This window comes from Erpetoichthys calabaricus, chromosome 3 (genome assembly GCF_900747795.2).
Source record: "Erpetoichthys calabaricus chromosome 3, fErpCal1.3, whole genome shotgun sequence".
Classification (NCBI taxonomy): domain Eukaryota; kingdom Metazoa; phylum Chordata; class Cladistia; order Polypteriformes; family Polypteridae; genus Erpetoichthys; species Erpetoichthys calabaricus.
Genome location: NC_041396.2, coordinates 12,039,708 through 12,057,368, shown reverse-complemented (window position 1 = coordinate 12,057,368; position 17,661 = coordinate 12,039,708). Strand labels below are relative to the sequence as shown.

At 44.8% G+C, this 17,661-nt stretch overlaps 2 protein-coding genes across 5 annotated transcripts in view; both read left to right on the top strand.

The window, feature by feature from the left end:
- LOC114647755 (mannose-binding protein A-like) overlaps positions 1-17,661 on the top strand; it is a 473,727-nt gene that overhangs the window by 34,516 nt on the left and 421,550 nt on the right. The window lies entirely within an intron of this gene.
- The window catches only part of LOC114647751 (mannose-binding protein C-like), a 33,709-nt gene continuing 18,599 nt past the window's right edge, over positions 2,552-17,661 (top strand). Inside the window, exons 1-2 of the mRNA XM_051924492.1 lie at positions 2,552-2,701; positions 14,781-15,007. Coding sequence (XP_051780452.1) covers positions 14,803-15,007 — 205 coding nt within the window. The 5' untranslated portion in view covers positions 2,552-2,701; positions 14,781-14,802. The remainder of the gene's footprint in view (positions 2,702-14,780; positions 15,008-17,661) is intronic.

The window sequence follows — 17,661 nt, the reverse complement described above, 5'->3', positions numbered from 1 at the left end:
TTCTTATTTTCTGCATAGCCCGGTAGTGCTGGAAGGTCACGGGAACTGAAGCCCAGAAGTACTTCCGGGCTGAAGAAAACTTAAGTTCTCTATTCGACCCAGAAGTGCGGACAAGTCACGCGATTGGAAGAATGGAAGAATTTACGTGTCGGACACTATTTAAAGGATGGCTGAGAACCCAGCAGGCAAGCCACAGTCTGGTGGAGGTGGACAAAGCTTTCTGGGAGGTGTGGAGGAGAAGATAGATAGATAGAGAGAGAGAGAGAGAGAGAGAGAGAGAGAGAGAGAGAGAGAGAGAGAGAGAGAGAGAAAGAGAGAGAGAGTTGTGTTTATTATTGTGCTTGGTGATTTACTTGCCTGTAATATTTGGCTGTGGTGCTTTGGGCACTATTTATAGAAGAAAAAGGATTACCATATATACTCGAGTTTAAGTTCTCCTGCGGATAAGTCGGGACTTGATTTTACGGTATAATTTCCGGTATTTTATAATGTTGGTCATATAAGTCGAATGCGGAAAACTCATGCTGATTACGTTATGAGATTTACGAGTCTTACGAGATTTACGAGATTTACGAGATTACGATATTCTAACACCCACCTGAGAAAGTAACCATGGAGCACATTGCCTTTTTTTTCCATGTATTGTGCCTAAGTGACCACACAGTAATACCCGATAAAGGTAATACCTTTATCGTAAGAGCATCCCTTATCTACGATGGAGCGTTCGATCAGAAGAAAATATGAAGCTGGTTTTAAGTTAAAAGTCATTGAAGTGGTGAAAGAAATTGGTAACTGCACTGCTGCAACAAAATTCGCTGCGTCTGAGAAACCGATGAGAGATTGGAGGAAGCAAGAAGATATAAAAAAAAATTAAGTGTCGCATTTTTGAACGGGCGTATAAGTCGTGGTCTGATTTTATGATCAATTTTTCTTGTTTCAAGACCCAACTTGTATGTGAATTTATCTGGTAAAAATAATTCTTCTTGCTTTTACTTTGTGTCCTAAGTGTCTGTCTGTTGGTTTTGAATGGGCAACAGCGACCCCTAGTGTCCACTCATTTACAGTTAGTTTGGTTGTGTTTCACACAGTCGAGTTCAAGCAAAATGAACACGTCAATAGTCATCCTGTGGCCATGTCGTGGACTTCATTCAGTGGGCAGAAACAGAAAAAAATATCATGGCGGGCCTTTAGAATGCCTAAAAATACCTACATCAGTGATATTCCAGATAGTTGATTTTGGTCATCCTACAGATGACTCCAATGGTTTCATTCTCATAATGGCTTCTTTGACTTCCATTGGTACAGCTCTTGTCCTTATCTTGCCATCCTGTTTTTGTGGTTTCCATCTTGCAGTGTGTCCTCCGTGTTTCTATTCATGAAGTCTTCCAATCATAGTCATCTCTGACACACACACATTAGCCCCCTGAAGTCTGTTTCTGATCTGTCAGACAGGCATTTGTTGCTTTTTCTTGGCCATAGTGAGGATTCTTCTGTCTTCAGCAGTGGAGGTCTTCCTTGGCCTACCAGTCCCTTTGCGATGACTGATCTGACCAGTGTGTTCTTTCTTCTTCATGATATTCCAGACAATTGATTTTGTTCATCCTACAGATGTCTCCAATGGTTTTATTCTTGTTTTCCAGCCTCATCATGGCTTCTTTGACCTCCATTGGCACAGCTCTTGTCCTCATCTTGCCATCCTGTTTTGTGGTTTCCATCTTGCAGTGTGTCCTCTGTGTTTCTGTTCATGAAGTCTTCCGATGATAGTCATCTCTGACACACACACACACATCTGCCTCCTGAAGTCTGTTTCTGATCTGTCAGACAGGCAGTTTGGGACTTTTTCTTGACCATAGTAAGGATACTTCTGTCATCAGAAGTGCAGGTCTTCCTTGGCCTACCAGTTCCTTTGTGATAACTGATCTCACCGGTGTGTTCTTTCTTCTTCATAATATTCCAGACAGTTGATTTTGATCATCCTACAGATGTCTCCAGTGGTTTCAATGGCTTCATTGACCTCCATTGGCACAGCGCTTGCCCTCATCTTGAACAATGGCAACTATAGACTCCAAAGGGTAGAAGCAAGCTGAGGTATCTTATGAAGTCATGAAACCCACCTGAGGAATCACAAACACCTGGAACGCCAATAGTCCCAAACATTATGGTGCCCTGAAATGGGGGGACTGTGTAGTGTTGTGTGTTGTGTGACCGAAATGTCTGCAAATCCCCACAAATGAAAGTCTGCAATGTGCACTTGAATCACAACGTCTAAATTGTTGGATTTGTAGTTTTAAATTGTGGAGCAGATTGAGGAAAACGTGTCTTTGTCCCAAACATTATGGAGGACACTGCTAAGTACTTTCCCCATGCCCATGTCTGTTTGTTTCATGCACAGCTACCCAGATTACATGTAAGCCATGGGTCACTTTTGGGTCATGGTGGGCAGACAAGGGGAGACTCCATCAGTTAATGTTTGCCAGCACGGTAAACAAAGAGTAACAAATAGATGAGAGAGTTTATCTCTACATTCTCTGTAGCAGCACAAATGTGTATGTGGACTTTAGTATGAGAGGGCTTTACATTCTGAGAGATTTCATACCAGTCAGATAATTACATAACAAGCACACATCCCCCCAGATATAGGGGTCTGCACGGAGTCTGTCCTGTTGACACTTTGACGAATGCGGGAAGTGCAGCACATGAGGTAGGCCTAATTTGTGTCTTCCCTTTCCTGTCAGCTACTTAGCTTTATCATTGCCATTCAGATGTGAGTTCGAACTTAGGCAGGGGGTCACAGACCGAACTACAGGGGGCACAGATTCTAACCCCAAAGGAAGAGTTGAGCATTGAGGGCCTAAACCTAGAGCCCAGACATCCAATGCTGGTGCTGAGGGGCACTGGCTCTCTCTTAGAAGGTGTCTGTTCTGACAAAGGAGGGCACTTGTTCTGTCTCTAAGTGCCCAAATTCTGTTAATGAAGGGCACTGGCTTTGTATTTGAGGATCCAGAATCTGGAACTGAATTTGAGGGTATTGTGGCATTTAGTATGTAGTCTTTATTGGAGGCCCTTAATCTACCATTGGAGGAACTGTGACGCTGAATTCACAATTTCTGTTTTTGGTAGCTCAGACTCAGGTACCGTGGGACACTGGTTCTTTTTTGAAGATTTAGTCTGGCATTAAAGGGGCACTAAGCTCTGTTTTTGGGGCCCAGAATGTGACATTGAGGGTTTAGCCCCTTTTGGCACGTCATTACTCGATCTTTGGTGACACTGACTGTGACACTGAATGCAGAGCTTCTACTTTTGGTGGCTCAGACTCAGGCATTAAGGGGCACGGGCTCTGTATTTAAGGAGCCAGACACTGATACTAAGGGGTACTGGCTATGCTAATTTAGGATTTACTCTGGTATTGAAGGGGCTCTAGCTTTGTCTTTGGTGTCCAGAATGTGACATTAAGGGTTTAACCCTTTTCAGCATGTCATTACTCGATTTTTGGTGACACTGAATGCAGAACTTCTACTTTTGGTGGCTCAGGCTCAGGTATTAAGGGGCACCAGCTATGCTTTTTGGGGTTTTGACTCTCTATTGAAGGGCACTATCTCTCTCTTTGATGACCCAAACGCTGGTACTAGGGGGTACTGGCATTTTCTTTTAGGAATTTGACTCTTATATTGAAGGGCATTGGGCCCTGTCTTTCAAGTATGTGTATCTGCAGCCAGGAGCCAAATGTCAAGTAGGAGAGGCATTTCAAGTTCGAGGGACATACTTGATTGGTAGGATTAAGTTGTCAAAATAAAAGTTTGTCGTGAATACCCTGAGGTTTTCACAGCTTATACTACATATAATAGGAAAAATATATAATTTAAATATACAATTTAAACAGAAATGGCAGGATACACTCCAAGAAGAGTTAAGCCATGTTCCCAAAACACAGACCTAGACCAAGGACAGTCAGCCTAAGGGCATGTTGATTTCAAGCTGTCATTTTTTTAAACTTCACTTCACGCTGAGAGCTTTTTTAAACTCCATTGCATGCACGCGTTCAGATTTTATTCCTAAATTCAGGCCATCAAAAGCCAACTACCTGGTGGTCAGCATGCCATTCAAGAGCACTGAGAATTTATATATTATAAAAAGGGAAACACAAACAGAAAAGGGTTGGGGATCCACCACATATATTGTGAAGCACAAATAGTTATAAGCACCAAAGAACAGCGGAACCTCAGTTTGCGAGCATAATTCGTTCCGCAAACGTGCTTGTAGTCCAAAGCACTCGTACAGTGAACCCTCGTTTATCACGGTTAATCCGTTCCAGACTCTACCGCGATAAATGAATTTTCGCGAAGTAGGATTCTTTATTTATAAATCAAATATTTTCACAGTTAGAGTATAGAAAACCTGTTTACGACCTTCTAAATACGTTTTGTAACATTATTAGAGCCCTCTAGACATGAAATAACACCCTTTAGTCACCATTACACTCGTATTACCCAATATATTAGACAAAATAAGAGAAAATAAGACATATTAGACATTACAAATATTATTGTACTGTACATTTAATTACACACACACACACAGTTCTTACACACAACCACCAACCTATGAAGGCACGAGCTCAGTAGGAGAGTCTTCAGGTGGTGCGGTATCTTCAGCAGGTGCGTCGTTGTCTTCTTCCGCTGAAGGAGTACTAGGAGTAGGCAGTGGGTGTCTGGGTGAGCGGCTGAAGAACATCTTGATAGGCAGTTGCTGGCGCTGTCTTTTCATATGCGTGAGGAGGCTTTTGTAGGGTATTGCCATCTTTGATCATATCCAAGAGTTTCACCTTCTCCTGGATGGTAAGCATCTTCCTCCGGCGCTTAGTTTCATTGTCAGAAGGCTTAGAAAAAGCAGCACATTTAGGAGCCATCGTGGAGCTTAGATAAAAGTTCTCAGAAAGCGCATGCGTAGTGACGTAAGCGTATATGAGAAAAAAAATCGTGATAGAGTGAAGCCGCGAAAGTCGAAGCGTGATATAGCGAGGGATCACTGTATATCAAAGTGAATTTCCCCATATGAAATAATGGAAACTCAGATGATTTGTTCCACAACCCAAAACTATTGATATAAAAATGATTAATACAAAATATAAAGTAAAAATACATAAAACAAATTAATCTGCACTTTACCTTTGAAAACAATCATGGCTGGTGTGATTGAGTTTCTAAACTCTTGTGGGATTGCACCCAACGGGACGACACAATGAAGAGTGTGCCAAAGCAATCGCAGTCTCCCAGCGCTGTAGCAGTTCGGCGTAAAAGCAAATCCGAAAAGATCGCGGACATGCTATAAGCGCCTGCCGTCGATGGGTGATACAAGGAACAAGGAACATTATAAATGTGAAGGGCCCTGCCTGACTGCTGTGTCTGTGTATAAATAACCGCGCTGTTGCTGTTTCAAGCTGAATGAAGCTGGTGTCGCTAAAGTACTGAGACTCAGCTTTGTGTTTTAGGGTGCAAGACGGGGACTCGCACGTCACAGCACACATGCGCGTGCGAGCACACACACACACACACACACGAGCGCGCACATGCACACATGAGCGCGCGCGAGCACACACATACACACTCGCGCGCACACACAGTCACAATGCTAATGCTGTAGTAAACAGTATACGCTCGTACGGATGTTGACTATATGAGTGAGGCACGCAGACTCAGACGGAGAATAGGAGACGATTACCCACAATCCCACAGCGAGAGAGAGAGAAGAACCATCAGCTCAGTTGTGATCACATGACTCTCAGCAGACAAAGCGTATACATACTACTCGTACTGCAAGACCTCGCTCGTTTATCAAGTGAAAATTTATTAAAAATTTTTGCTCATCTTGCAAAACACTCGTAAACCAAGTTACTCGCAAACTGAAGACTGAGTCCCAAGCAGAACAAGAGGAAAGGTGAGGTGGTAGGACTTTTATAAGCAGTTGGCAGGAAGAGGCAGGAACGTGAGGGAACTGGCAGAAGTGAAGTCAATAGGAGGTAGTGGCCTGGAAGGGGATGTGGAAGTTGATTGTGGTTTAACTGGGTTTCGTAATGGCGTAATGGTAATGGCGACGCGCATGGTCGCAGCGGCTCACGGCTCTCCTTTTCAGTGCTCTTTTATGTTGTTTTTGTACTTTTTTGTTGCTTGGTTATGCATTATCCATTCTGCGAACATCCGCCACACCCGTCAGAACCTTATAGACATCTGTTTCGAGTGTTTTTCATCACACACACAAAATCCCAAACAACATAGCGAGACCAGCAGGCTCTCCATGGATTGTTGTTGGGCCTAGGAGACAGTGCAGATGGAGGAGGGAAAGGAAGCAGAAGCGGGGCCGCAGATCCGGCATTATGCTAAGGCTAAAGAAACAACCACACAAGCCACCTCTACCGAGCCTGTATCTCACCAATGCCAGATCCCTGGTGCATAAAACGGATGACTTGGAAGTACAACTCGCTGGAAATCGCTATGTTCATGACTGCTGTGTTTTGATTATCACTGAAACCTGGCTTCACCCGGGGATACCCGATGCTAGCATGCAGCTAGCAGGTCGCACTTTGCTCTGCTGGGACAGGACAAAGGAATCCGGTAAGAGCAGAGGAGGGGGGGCTCTGTATTTACGTGCATGAGAACTGGTGCAACAACGGGACAATTATAGACAAACACTATTCCCCTATCCTCGAGTACACATCTGTAAGATGACGGCTTTTTTTTCTACCGAGAGAGCTAACAGTAGTGATTGTCATGGCTGTGTACATTCCACCCGACGCCAATGTAAACACGGCGCTCTCTCTCCTGCTGAACACCATTAATGAACAGCAGCGAGCCCACCCTGATGGTGCTCATATAATTGCAGGAGACTTTAACAAGGCCAACCTGAAGACTGTACTCCCGAAATTTTATCAACAGGTTAAGTGTTCTACTAGAGGGGAGAACACTCTGGACCATGTTTACTCCAACATCAAGCAAGCGTACAGAGCCATACCCCTCCCTGAACTCGGCCAGTCTGACCATCTTTCTCTCCTGCTTTCCCCAGCCTACACCCCCCTCAGACGCAGTGCCAGGCCCACCATAAAGACTGTTACAACCTGGCCTGAAAATGTACTCTCCAAACTACAGGGCTGCTTCGAACAGACAGACTGGGACATATTTGAACACCAAGAGCTGGAAACATTCACAGGAACGGTACTGGAGTATATCAGGTTCTGCATCGGGAATGTGACTGTGGACAAAAACATTCGGGTTTTCCCAAACCAGAAACCCTGAATGACCAGCCAGGTCCGTACACTCCTCAGAGATCGCGACGCTGCCTTCAGGTCAGGTGAGAGAGCTCTGTACAGGGCTGCCCGAGCCGCTCTGAAAAGTGGAATTAAAAAAGCCAAGACGGACCATAAGAGGAGCATAGAGTCCCACCTGTCCAGCCACAATACACGGGAGGTGTGGCAGGGAATACAAAACATCACAAACTACAGAGGCTGTGATGCAACAACAGCAGATCTGAGTGCGCCGCTAGCAGAGGAGCTAAACTGCTTCTTTGATCGCTTTGAATCATCACAACAGCAGCACTCACCTGCTCCAGCCCTGCTCCCACCCTCACCGGGTTCCTGCACCACTCCACTCACTGTAAAGGGGCACAATGTCAGACGGGTGCTCCTGGCAGTGAACCCCAAGAAGGCTGCCGGCCCAGATGGAGTGCCTGGTAGGGTGCTTAGAGTGTGTGCCCACCAGCTCACCTTTATCTTCACCAAAATCTTCAACCTCTGAATGACAGGCAGTCATTCCGTCCTGCCTAAAATCAGCCACAATCATTCCAGAAGTCTCCCATCACCAGCCTAAATGATTATCGCCCTGTGGCCCTCACTCCGGTAATCATGAAGTGCTTCGAGAGACTGGTTCTCCAGCACATCAAGGACTATCTCCCCCAAGACTTCGATCCCTACCAATTTGCATATCGCGTGAACAGATCCACAGAAGATGCCATTGCTGTAGCTCTCTTCTCTGTGCTGAGCCTTCTGGAGCAGCAGCAGAGCAACGTCCGGATGCTCTTTGTGGATTACAGCTCAGCTTTCAATACAATCATTCTTGACATCCTCATCACCAAACTGGTCACTCTTGGCCTCCCCTCTCTCACATGTGTCTGGATTAAAGACTTTCTTACCAACCAGCTCCAGACTGTGAGATTCGGCCCCCACCACTCCTCCATTCGCACACTGAACACCGGTACCCCACAAGGCTTTGTGCTGAGCCCCCTTCTGTACTGTCTCTACACCCACGAACTGCAGTCTGGCCCGCAACAACAACCTCATCATCAAGTTTGCTGACGACACCACAGTGGTCAGACTCATCTCAAAGGGAGACGAGGCAGCTTACAGAGAGGAGGTCCTGAAGCTGGCAGCCTGGTGTTCAAATAACAATCTAGCTCAGAACATCAGGAAAACCAAGGAGATCATTGTCGACTTCAGGAGGCACAGCACCGACTTAACCCCCCTTTACATCAACGGCGAGTGTGTGGAGAGTGTCCATACCTTCCGGTTTCTCGGCGTCCTTATCTCCGCTGACATCTCCTGGACAGACAACATCACAGCAGTCATCAAGAAGGCTCAACAGCGGTTACACTTCCTGAGGGTCCTCAGAATGCACAACCTGGACTCCAACCTGCTACTGACCTTCTACCGCTCGTCCATCAAGAGCCTGCTGACGTACTGTATCACAGTATGTTACGGCAGCTGCACCATGGCAGACAGGGAGAGGCTTCAGAGAGTAGTAAAGACAGCACAGAAGATCATCGGCTGCCCTCTCCCCTCCTTGATGGACATTTACACCTTCCACTGCCTCAGCAGAGCAAAAAACATCATCAAGGACAGCGCCCACCCTGGCTCTAATCTGTTTGACCTGCTGCCCTCAGGGAGGCGCTACTACAGGTGCATCACAACAAGGACAAACAGACTCAAGAACAGTTTTTTCCCAAAAGCCATAACCATTCTAAACTCACACATGCACTGACTACACAGTCTAACCCCTGGACTTCCTTCTATCCATCAACTGTGGAATATCCAATATCTAAATGGTACTGATAATAACTGTGCATCTGTATACTGTACAATATCATTACTCTAAGGGTTCAAAATCCACTACTCACTGCACATGATCATCATTATTGTGCAATATTTAAATTATGTGCAATAACCCAATAGTGAATAAATTATTTATTCTTTCCAGTATTTAAATAATGTGCAATAACCCAATAGTGCAATAGTTATTTATTCTTTCCATATGTACTGTTCCATATGCACCATTTGTTTATTTATTTGTTGTGTTCTACATATATGTCTGCACTGGAGGAGCTGCTTTTAATCTCATTGTACATGTGTTGTGACAACAATACAACATAGACATCATAAAGATTTGGGGCAGCCACCCGTATATTGTTTACCCAGTTGCAAAAGTTTAAGTTTTTCAGCACAATGTGCATAGAACAGAGTCCACAACAGAACTGACTACAGTAGACAAAGATGGAGGCTTTAAAGGCCTGTAGAGGAAATGATGTCATCAAAAGGGCCGGAACCAGAAGTGACGTCATTAATAGTGTGGTGTGGGGAGTGCTTTGTGCATGTAATAGTAAAATAAATACCATTTATACTTTTACCTGGTGTTCAGAGTGGTACCTGAGGGTTCAAGAGGTGGACAAAGCCTTTAACTGCTACACTGGCGTAGTCGGCAGGATTCTCTGGCCGTCCGGTGGCAGAGGATCTGCATTTAATATAAAATTCATTGTGGCAGGAAGGTCCCTCTAGTAACTGCGGAGGTGAAAACTCCACCCTCGACCAAGAGCGCTGCAACTGTGAGCCGTCCTCTACAGCTGACAATTATGGGGAAGAAAACTGGGAAGAAGGCTGGAATTGCCCAGAAGACTTCTGTCCCAGATCCGGTGGAGACGCTGTGGACTTACCTGACGGGCAGTGAGGAAGATCGGGAGCAGCTCAACGCAGAGCAAACCCGAGTGGGACGACAGCCGGAACATTGCAGGATTGCAACTCCCGAAGATTATTATAGGGAGTTGGAGCGAGACCACATACGTTCCGAGGTAAGTGCTGGGGAAGCACGCGAACCGCCGGGAGCTTGTTTTTCTCTGTTTGCAGAGTCCTGTCTGCACGAAGCGGACAAAGAGCACGCCCGCCTCACACCTAGACAAGATGGCCGCAAGGGAAAGAAAGCAAGCCAGTCTAGGCGTCCGCAGTAAGGAAGCCCATACGCTGACGATGTCCACGTGACCTCGCGCGACGGCGACCAGGAAGAAGGTCAGTTTGGAGTCGTCGGTGAAGTCAATAATTCCCCGACAACTCGGTGCTCCTTGAAGGGGAAGGGGGCGGTGAGCAAAGCAGCGCCAATATTAAATAGAGAGAAAGAGGGGCGGGATGTGACTGAAGGTTCTGCCGTTAAAGTAAAAAAGGCAGACCTCAGTCGGCTTGTTGCAGCCACCCGTCCCTCAGAAGACTCCAAGTCCCAGAAGCCTTCGCAAAGCCCAGCAGAGCACGTGCCAGGAGCGGACGTGCTCATTGGTTCCCGGTCGGCAGGTGACAATAACAAGGAAGTAGCCTTGCCTCCGGCCGAGACAATTAACTTTATAAACTTATGGGGGCTCGACAAATATCTCAAGCCCCTAAATACTGTCTTCCAGGGACTACAAGAGGTGAAGAAGCGTGTGGAGGAGCTGGGAGCTACAGCTGAAGCACCGTTGAAGGGACTGCAGGAATACCTTCGGCGGTTAGGCCGTGAAACCCCGGCCTCGATTAATGCGGCGGTGCAGGCAGGTGCCCTCTGTACTGTATATAATAAGGGGACACAGTGTGAACCGGCACCGCGTTTAAAAAGTAGCGGCTGCCAAAGCGCTGTGAACCCGACATTGGAGTGTGGCACAATGACGGAGTGGTCGGGCAACGGTCCGATAGAACTGGGGCGGCGGTATCAGACGCCGCTCCGGGACGATGCGGACCTTAAGGCCCCGACCCGCGTGAAGAGGGGGTTGTCGCTCGTTACTGAAGGGGCGGGGGAAGTACCGATCATCCCGGTGCAGCTTGAATAGTGCTGTTACCCGGACCGATACGGTACTAATGACGCCGCCTCCAAGTTTGCATAGGACAACGGGCGTGCAAACAGCAAAGAGGCTCTCTCTTTTCCATAGAGAGCCTCACGCTGTGTACAAGCCCCAGAGAAAGCAGGAGATCCCCGAATTAAAACGAGGGTCTCCTGACAAATTAAAGAAAAGGGCGGAGAGCAGCAAAGCGGCCGTTAAACCCTCCTTGGCGGAGGACAGGGTGGAGCTGACTGAATTCCAGAGGTATTTCCGGTCTCGGGAAGAGAAGCCACCAGGAGGACGTCGGCGGTGCTACAACTGCCGGCAACCGGGCCACGTGTGGCGTAGTTGTCCCCGGAGTACAGGGGAGCGGTGGGATAGCAGATACACCGTTCCCCCAAGGTTCGCTGGGGGATCTAGACAGCGGAACCATGGCCCGGATCCCACGTCCTCCTGGAGGAGGACGTCCCTCGCGGGAATCAATGCTCCGCCCCACTGGTCGTCGCTAAGGGGGAGGGACTGTGATGGACGACTGGCTATGGACTCCGGTCGCCACCCCCAGGCCGCTAGGAGGAGCCCTCCGGACAGCATGATGGTGCCCCGACTTCCAGCAGGGCCTCATGGACTCTGTAGTTTATACACACAGCCCTGCTGGATACCTTGGGGGCCACCGGGAGTCGCTGTAGGGGGGCTAGTGGGCTCTTGTGTGCCCTATAACCCGGGAGTGCATCACAGTCATGTGACTGGAGGAAGCGACGTGCTCCCGGGATGAAGAGGAGGACTGTTTGCCCTGACCCGGAAGGAAAACGGACTTGTGGGTTTGGCCAGGAACCACTTCCGGGTCAGGGGCTATAAAAGGATTGTGGGAAGCCCAGAAAACACTGAGCTGAGCTGGGAGGTAGGGTGGTGAAGTGTCTGGGCGAGGAGGAGAGTTTGTAGTATTGAGAATTGTATAATGTATGAATAGTGTGGTGTGGGGAGTGCTTTGTGCACGTAATAGTAAAATAAATACCATTTATACTTTTACCTGGTGTTCAGAGTGGTACCTGAGGGTTCAAGAGGTGGACAAAGCCTTTAACTGCTACACAATATAATGGTCAACGGAATGGCCAAACTATTCCAAATACCATAACTGCTTTAGCATTGTTACTCTCAAGTATTTATCCGACTGTATCTGAGTGTGGAATCACAGCTCTACAGCAGCTGATCGGAAAGAGAATTATCGGTATACAGCATCAAGCACATGCTGCATCAGCCATGCTGTCTATTTGAACTGCTCTCATACGACAAACGCTTCAGACCTCGCAGTTCAGAAACAGTTTTATCCCAAGAACTATAAACACACTCAGTCAGTCTATCCAGTGCTCCTTGTAGAACTATTTATACATATAAGTACAATCACCTCACTGTAAACTTGCGATACAGTTATAATATTGCACAACCCGAGCCACTTTATAAAGTGCGTATTTACATATGATGACAATATCATTTTTAAGATGAAATGCAGCAAAATATGTTTATTACATTATACATTATACACATAAAATGTTAACATCATTTAAATAATCTATATTGTTAATAATTAAACATGTAAGGACATGTGAGCTGACGCCCCGTTCAGGGATTGTTCCTGCCTCGCGCTGTATTCTTGCTGGGGCTGGCGCGACACTGGAGGGATAGATGGATAGAATAATTAAACACGTACTACGAAGATATTTCAATGTTCCTTAAAAGTTTTGAAGAATCAGCGTTCTCAGCTTACAAATGGCTTAACATCTATTACAGAGCTGATTGTGTGGCGATTGGTTACTTGGAGAAAGAAAAGGAAGGACAGGGGGTTAGTAAATTTGAAAGAGACAGTACTGCTGCAATAAATTATTTCATCGTAGGTCACGCACGGCGCAGCAAGCATCTTGCGTGAGGCATGAACAATCATTGCACCACCGTGTTCCCATGTTTAATACATGCTTTAACTCCTATCATCATGAAAATGATATCACGTATACATCTCAGTTTTTAATTTATTCAGGGAGCTGTAATATCACGAATGTAATGGATTCTGTGTCCTGTCGGAGGAAGAGAAAGCCAGTTTAAGAAGCACATAGTGATTCACACACATAGAGCACATAGAAGAATACATACAATACAAAGTATTTAACGTGCTACTTTAGTTACGATGGGATTTGAGAAACTAGTAAACGATTTTAAGATGAAGTTTATGACATTCTACTTTGCTGACAAAGTAAACTACATGATTAAAGTGGAAATTTTGAGATTAAAGTTCTCTGTACCCTAATATGCTTCCATATGACACTCAGACTGTGGGCTACGACTCGACTTTGATATCTGACAACTTCTTATTTATTTCGGGCACTGTGTGACTTTGTGAACTTGAGCTTTCGTGTTTGTCCAACACTCTATGTCACTCGATCAACTTCCTTTTGTTGATTATGCCACTGTTTAAACCAACAAATAGTACGTTTTTCCTTTGCCTCCACTTGGTATTCGCTGAAATTCTTCTATATTCTCCCGTGCTTTTGCCATTGCCTTTTCACAGAACACTGAGCTTAAGGGCTATTTATATTGATTTGCAAATTCAAAGAGGCGTAATTCTGGGAGGAGTTTGGGTGGGACAGCAGGTGAGTGCACGTGTGTTACTTTTCACACTGACTGGGAGATATGAAGCAGAACAGCATGGAAGTTGGTGTTCACACAGATTTATGCATCTGGAATTTTTTGTGCATACGAACATTTCCACTTTTGTCCGTACGCCATGTTTTAGTGTGAATTCTACGCACAGCGTTAAACATGAGGTCCCTGATCTGTCTTCTCCAGATCTCGTCTGCCACAGCAGTGATTCCAAGCTGCTGGTGTTCTTCTAATCTGAAGATGGGCGCTAAAGCAGGACGATCATCCATGCCGCGGCTCCTAATAGCTCCTATTTTGAATGAAGTCTTGAGACTGCCTTCTCTATACAGTAATAAAGTAGTGTACCTGTATTTTCCTTGTAGTGAGAAGTCAAGCAAAATGACACCTTTTATTGGCTAACTGAAAAGATTACAACATGCAACTCTGTGACAAAAGTTTGACAATACCTGCATAAAATAACAGTGCTTCTTAAATTGCAGAAAAAAATGTAGCCCTTTTTTTTCAGGGCTACATGTCGACAAATATCAACATCCGCCCTAAAAATGTTAAATAACAAGTCAATTAAAATGAAGGCAACAGAAGGTAATGAGCAGCAAAAACTGGTCACTGATTAAGAAAAGGGTTAGAATGAAAACCTGCAGCCACCATGACTGTTCAGGACTTTGTCTCTAACCTGATGTACAGATAGAAACGATGTCAGAATGTCCTAGTTTAACATGCAAGCAGTTTCAAGCACAGCTTCCCTTACAGAAAGGCAATGGCCCTACAACCTTTTGCAGATAGTGAATGTTTGCTCCAACTTGTATTCCTTGAAAAATAGCATTATATGGTAAAACTGAATGATTTTTAAAATATGCTACACTAAATAAAGATTTGCTTGAGATGTTCATAGATAAAATGGCGGATGATTTCTTTGCCCCTTTTTTTAGTGGTGTATATCATCATATGAGTGCCAGTACTGTCACATTCTGTCAATTTTAGCCTTTCTCTCTTTCATTTCTGAAAAAGTAATGCTCTTTTAAAAATATTGATTCCAGAACTGAAGACTAATCCCTAAAAATGCAACTGCAAAGCCTTGTCTTGACCTCCGCCATTCTTAGCATGGCCATCTGGTCTTGTCTAACCGAGGAGCCCAGAAACGGAAATGTCTGTGCTGGGATTCCAGGTTTACCAGGAAGAGACGGGAGAGAAGGAAGAGATGGAAAAGAAGGGCGAGAAGGAAGAGACGGACCACCAGGCACCAAAGGAGACAAGGGAGAGAAAGGTTTGTGAAATGAGCACAGATCTGTGTCGCACTGGGTCTCTGAGCTGTGGTCCACATGAATATTTCTGACCTCAGACCAGAATATTTCTTTGTGCTATTGAAGTCCAGGTGTGTGTTACAGTACATTCTGAAAGTGGCCAATATGGAACGCTGGCTTGCTGACCATGAACCCTTCCATCCACCAGGTGACTCCTTGTTCTGTCTGCTCACATCCTGACTCATAGTTTTTCTATGTGTGCAGAAGGAGCTTCACCAGCAAAGAATCTGTTTTATTTTTTGTTTGTTTTTTAGAACATTTGTGACAAGAACAGGCCATTCAGCCCAAGCTCATCCTATTCACCCAGATTCTCCATAATAGGAATTCACTGCGAACTGGAGAGATTCCGAAAGACTGGAAAATGGCAAATATCATCCAACTATATAAAAAGGGTGCCAGGGCAGATCCAAGCAACTATAGGCCAGTAAGCTTAACATGCATCACAGGAAAATTAATGGAAGGAAGCAACACCTGGCAAGGACAGGAGTTATTAGAAACAGTCAGCATGGGGTCAGAAGAGAGAGGTCGTGTTTGACTAACATGCTGGAATTCTGTCAGGAGGCAACAAAAGGATATGAGAAGAGTGGAGCAGATGATATGATTTATCTGGACTTTCAGAAAGCATTTGATAAGATGCCACATGAGAGGGTGGGCATCAAACTAAAGAAGTGGCAGTGCAGGGTGTGTGGTGTAGATGGGTGCAGAATTGGCTCAGACACAGGACGCAGAGGGTGATGGTGCAAGGAACCAGTTCAGAATTGGCCGATGATAATAGTGGTGACCAGCAGGGGTCAGTGTTAGTGCCTCTGCTATTTTTAATAAATATAAATCAGTGTTTCCCAAACTCGGTCCTGAGGACCCCCTGTGGCTGCAGGGTTTGTTCCAACCAGCTTCTATTTTTAATTGAACTCCTGGGCTAATTAAGTGAACTGATATTTCCCAAGTTCTGTGTTTAGAGAACAATATATAAATTAGAACACTAAGTTTGCTAAAAAAAAAAAAAATATTAAAATGTACCAAGCAGTTATATAGGAATAATGTTTTTTTTCATTTTAACAGTATTTTCATCTTGATTTTCATTCTACTTTTCTAGGTCTTCTAATTGTTTAAATAATCCATTATTTACTAATTAGTGGGTCTGACTCTAAAGTAGTTGCAGCCTTTGACTATTCAGTGTTGTTTGCCTTGGTGTCTGCTCTGCTCATTTTTAATTGTCAGTATTAAGATACAATGAAGGGGGAAAAACTGCACAGAGAAAGGGCAAAATATAATGAAATAAACAAAAGAGAGCTAAGCATTTAAATCTGTAGCAAAAGCAGAAATATTTCTAAATGTCTTATAAATGTAAAAATCACGCTGCTATGATTTTACTGAAAGTCGAATAAAAGAAAAAAAACATACCAGCTAATTAAATGAGATCAGTGCTATCAGGTGTTGTCACTCATTAGGAACAAAAACCTGCAGCCACAGGGGGTCCCCAGGACCGAGTTTGGGTAACACTGATATAAATGATTTGGATAGGAATATGAATAACAAGCTGGTTAAGTTTGCAGATGATACCAAGATAGGTGGATTAGCAGATAATTTGGAATCCGATATATCATCACAGAAGGACTTGGACAGCAGACAGGCTTGGGCAGATTTGTGTCACATGAAATTTAATGTCAGTAGATGTAAAGAATTACACATAGGAAGTGAAAATGTTAGGTTTGAATACACAATGGGCGGTCAGAAAATCGAGAGTCCACCTTATGAGAAGGATTTAGGAGTCATAGTGGACTCTAAGCTATCGACTTACCGACAGTGTTCAGAAGCCATTAAGAAGGCTAACAGAATGTCAGGTTATATAGCGCCTTGATGTGTGGAGTACAAGTCACAGGAGGTTCAGCTCAGTCTTTATAACACATTGGTGAGGCCTCATCTGGAGTCCTGGGTGCAGTTTTTTGGTCTCCAGGCTACAAAAAGGACATAACAGCACAAGAAAAGGTCCAGAGAAGAGCGACTGGGCTGATTAGAGGACTACAGGGGATGAGTTATGAGAAAAGATTAAAAGAGCTGAGCCTTTACAGTTTAAGCAAAAGAAAATTAAGAGGAGACCTGAGTGAAGTGTTTAAAATAATGAAGGGTATTAGTCCAGTGGATCGAGACGGTGACTTTAAAATGAGTTCATCAAGAACATGGGGACACAGTTGGAAACTTGTGAAGGGTAAATGTCGCGCAAACATTAGGAAGTTTTTCTTTACACAAAGAACGATAGACACTTGGAATAAGCAACAAAGTAGTGTGGTTGACAGTAAGATTTTAGGGATTTTCAAAACTCAACTTGATGTTTTTTTGGTAGAAATAAGTGGATAGGACTGGCAAGCTTTGTTGGGCTGAATGGCCTGTTCTCATTTAGAGTGATCAAATAACAAGTCGAGTTTTGAAGGTCCCCAAAATTCTACTCTCCACCTCTCTCCTTGGTCATTTATTCTCTGTGTCTATTGTTCCCCTTGTAAAGAAAAACTTGGTAACATTTTGCCCCACCATGTCCCTGTGTTCTTGTTAATGTCATTTTACAGTCACAGTCTCGACCCACTGTACTAATTCCCTTCTTAATTTTAATCACTTCACTCAT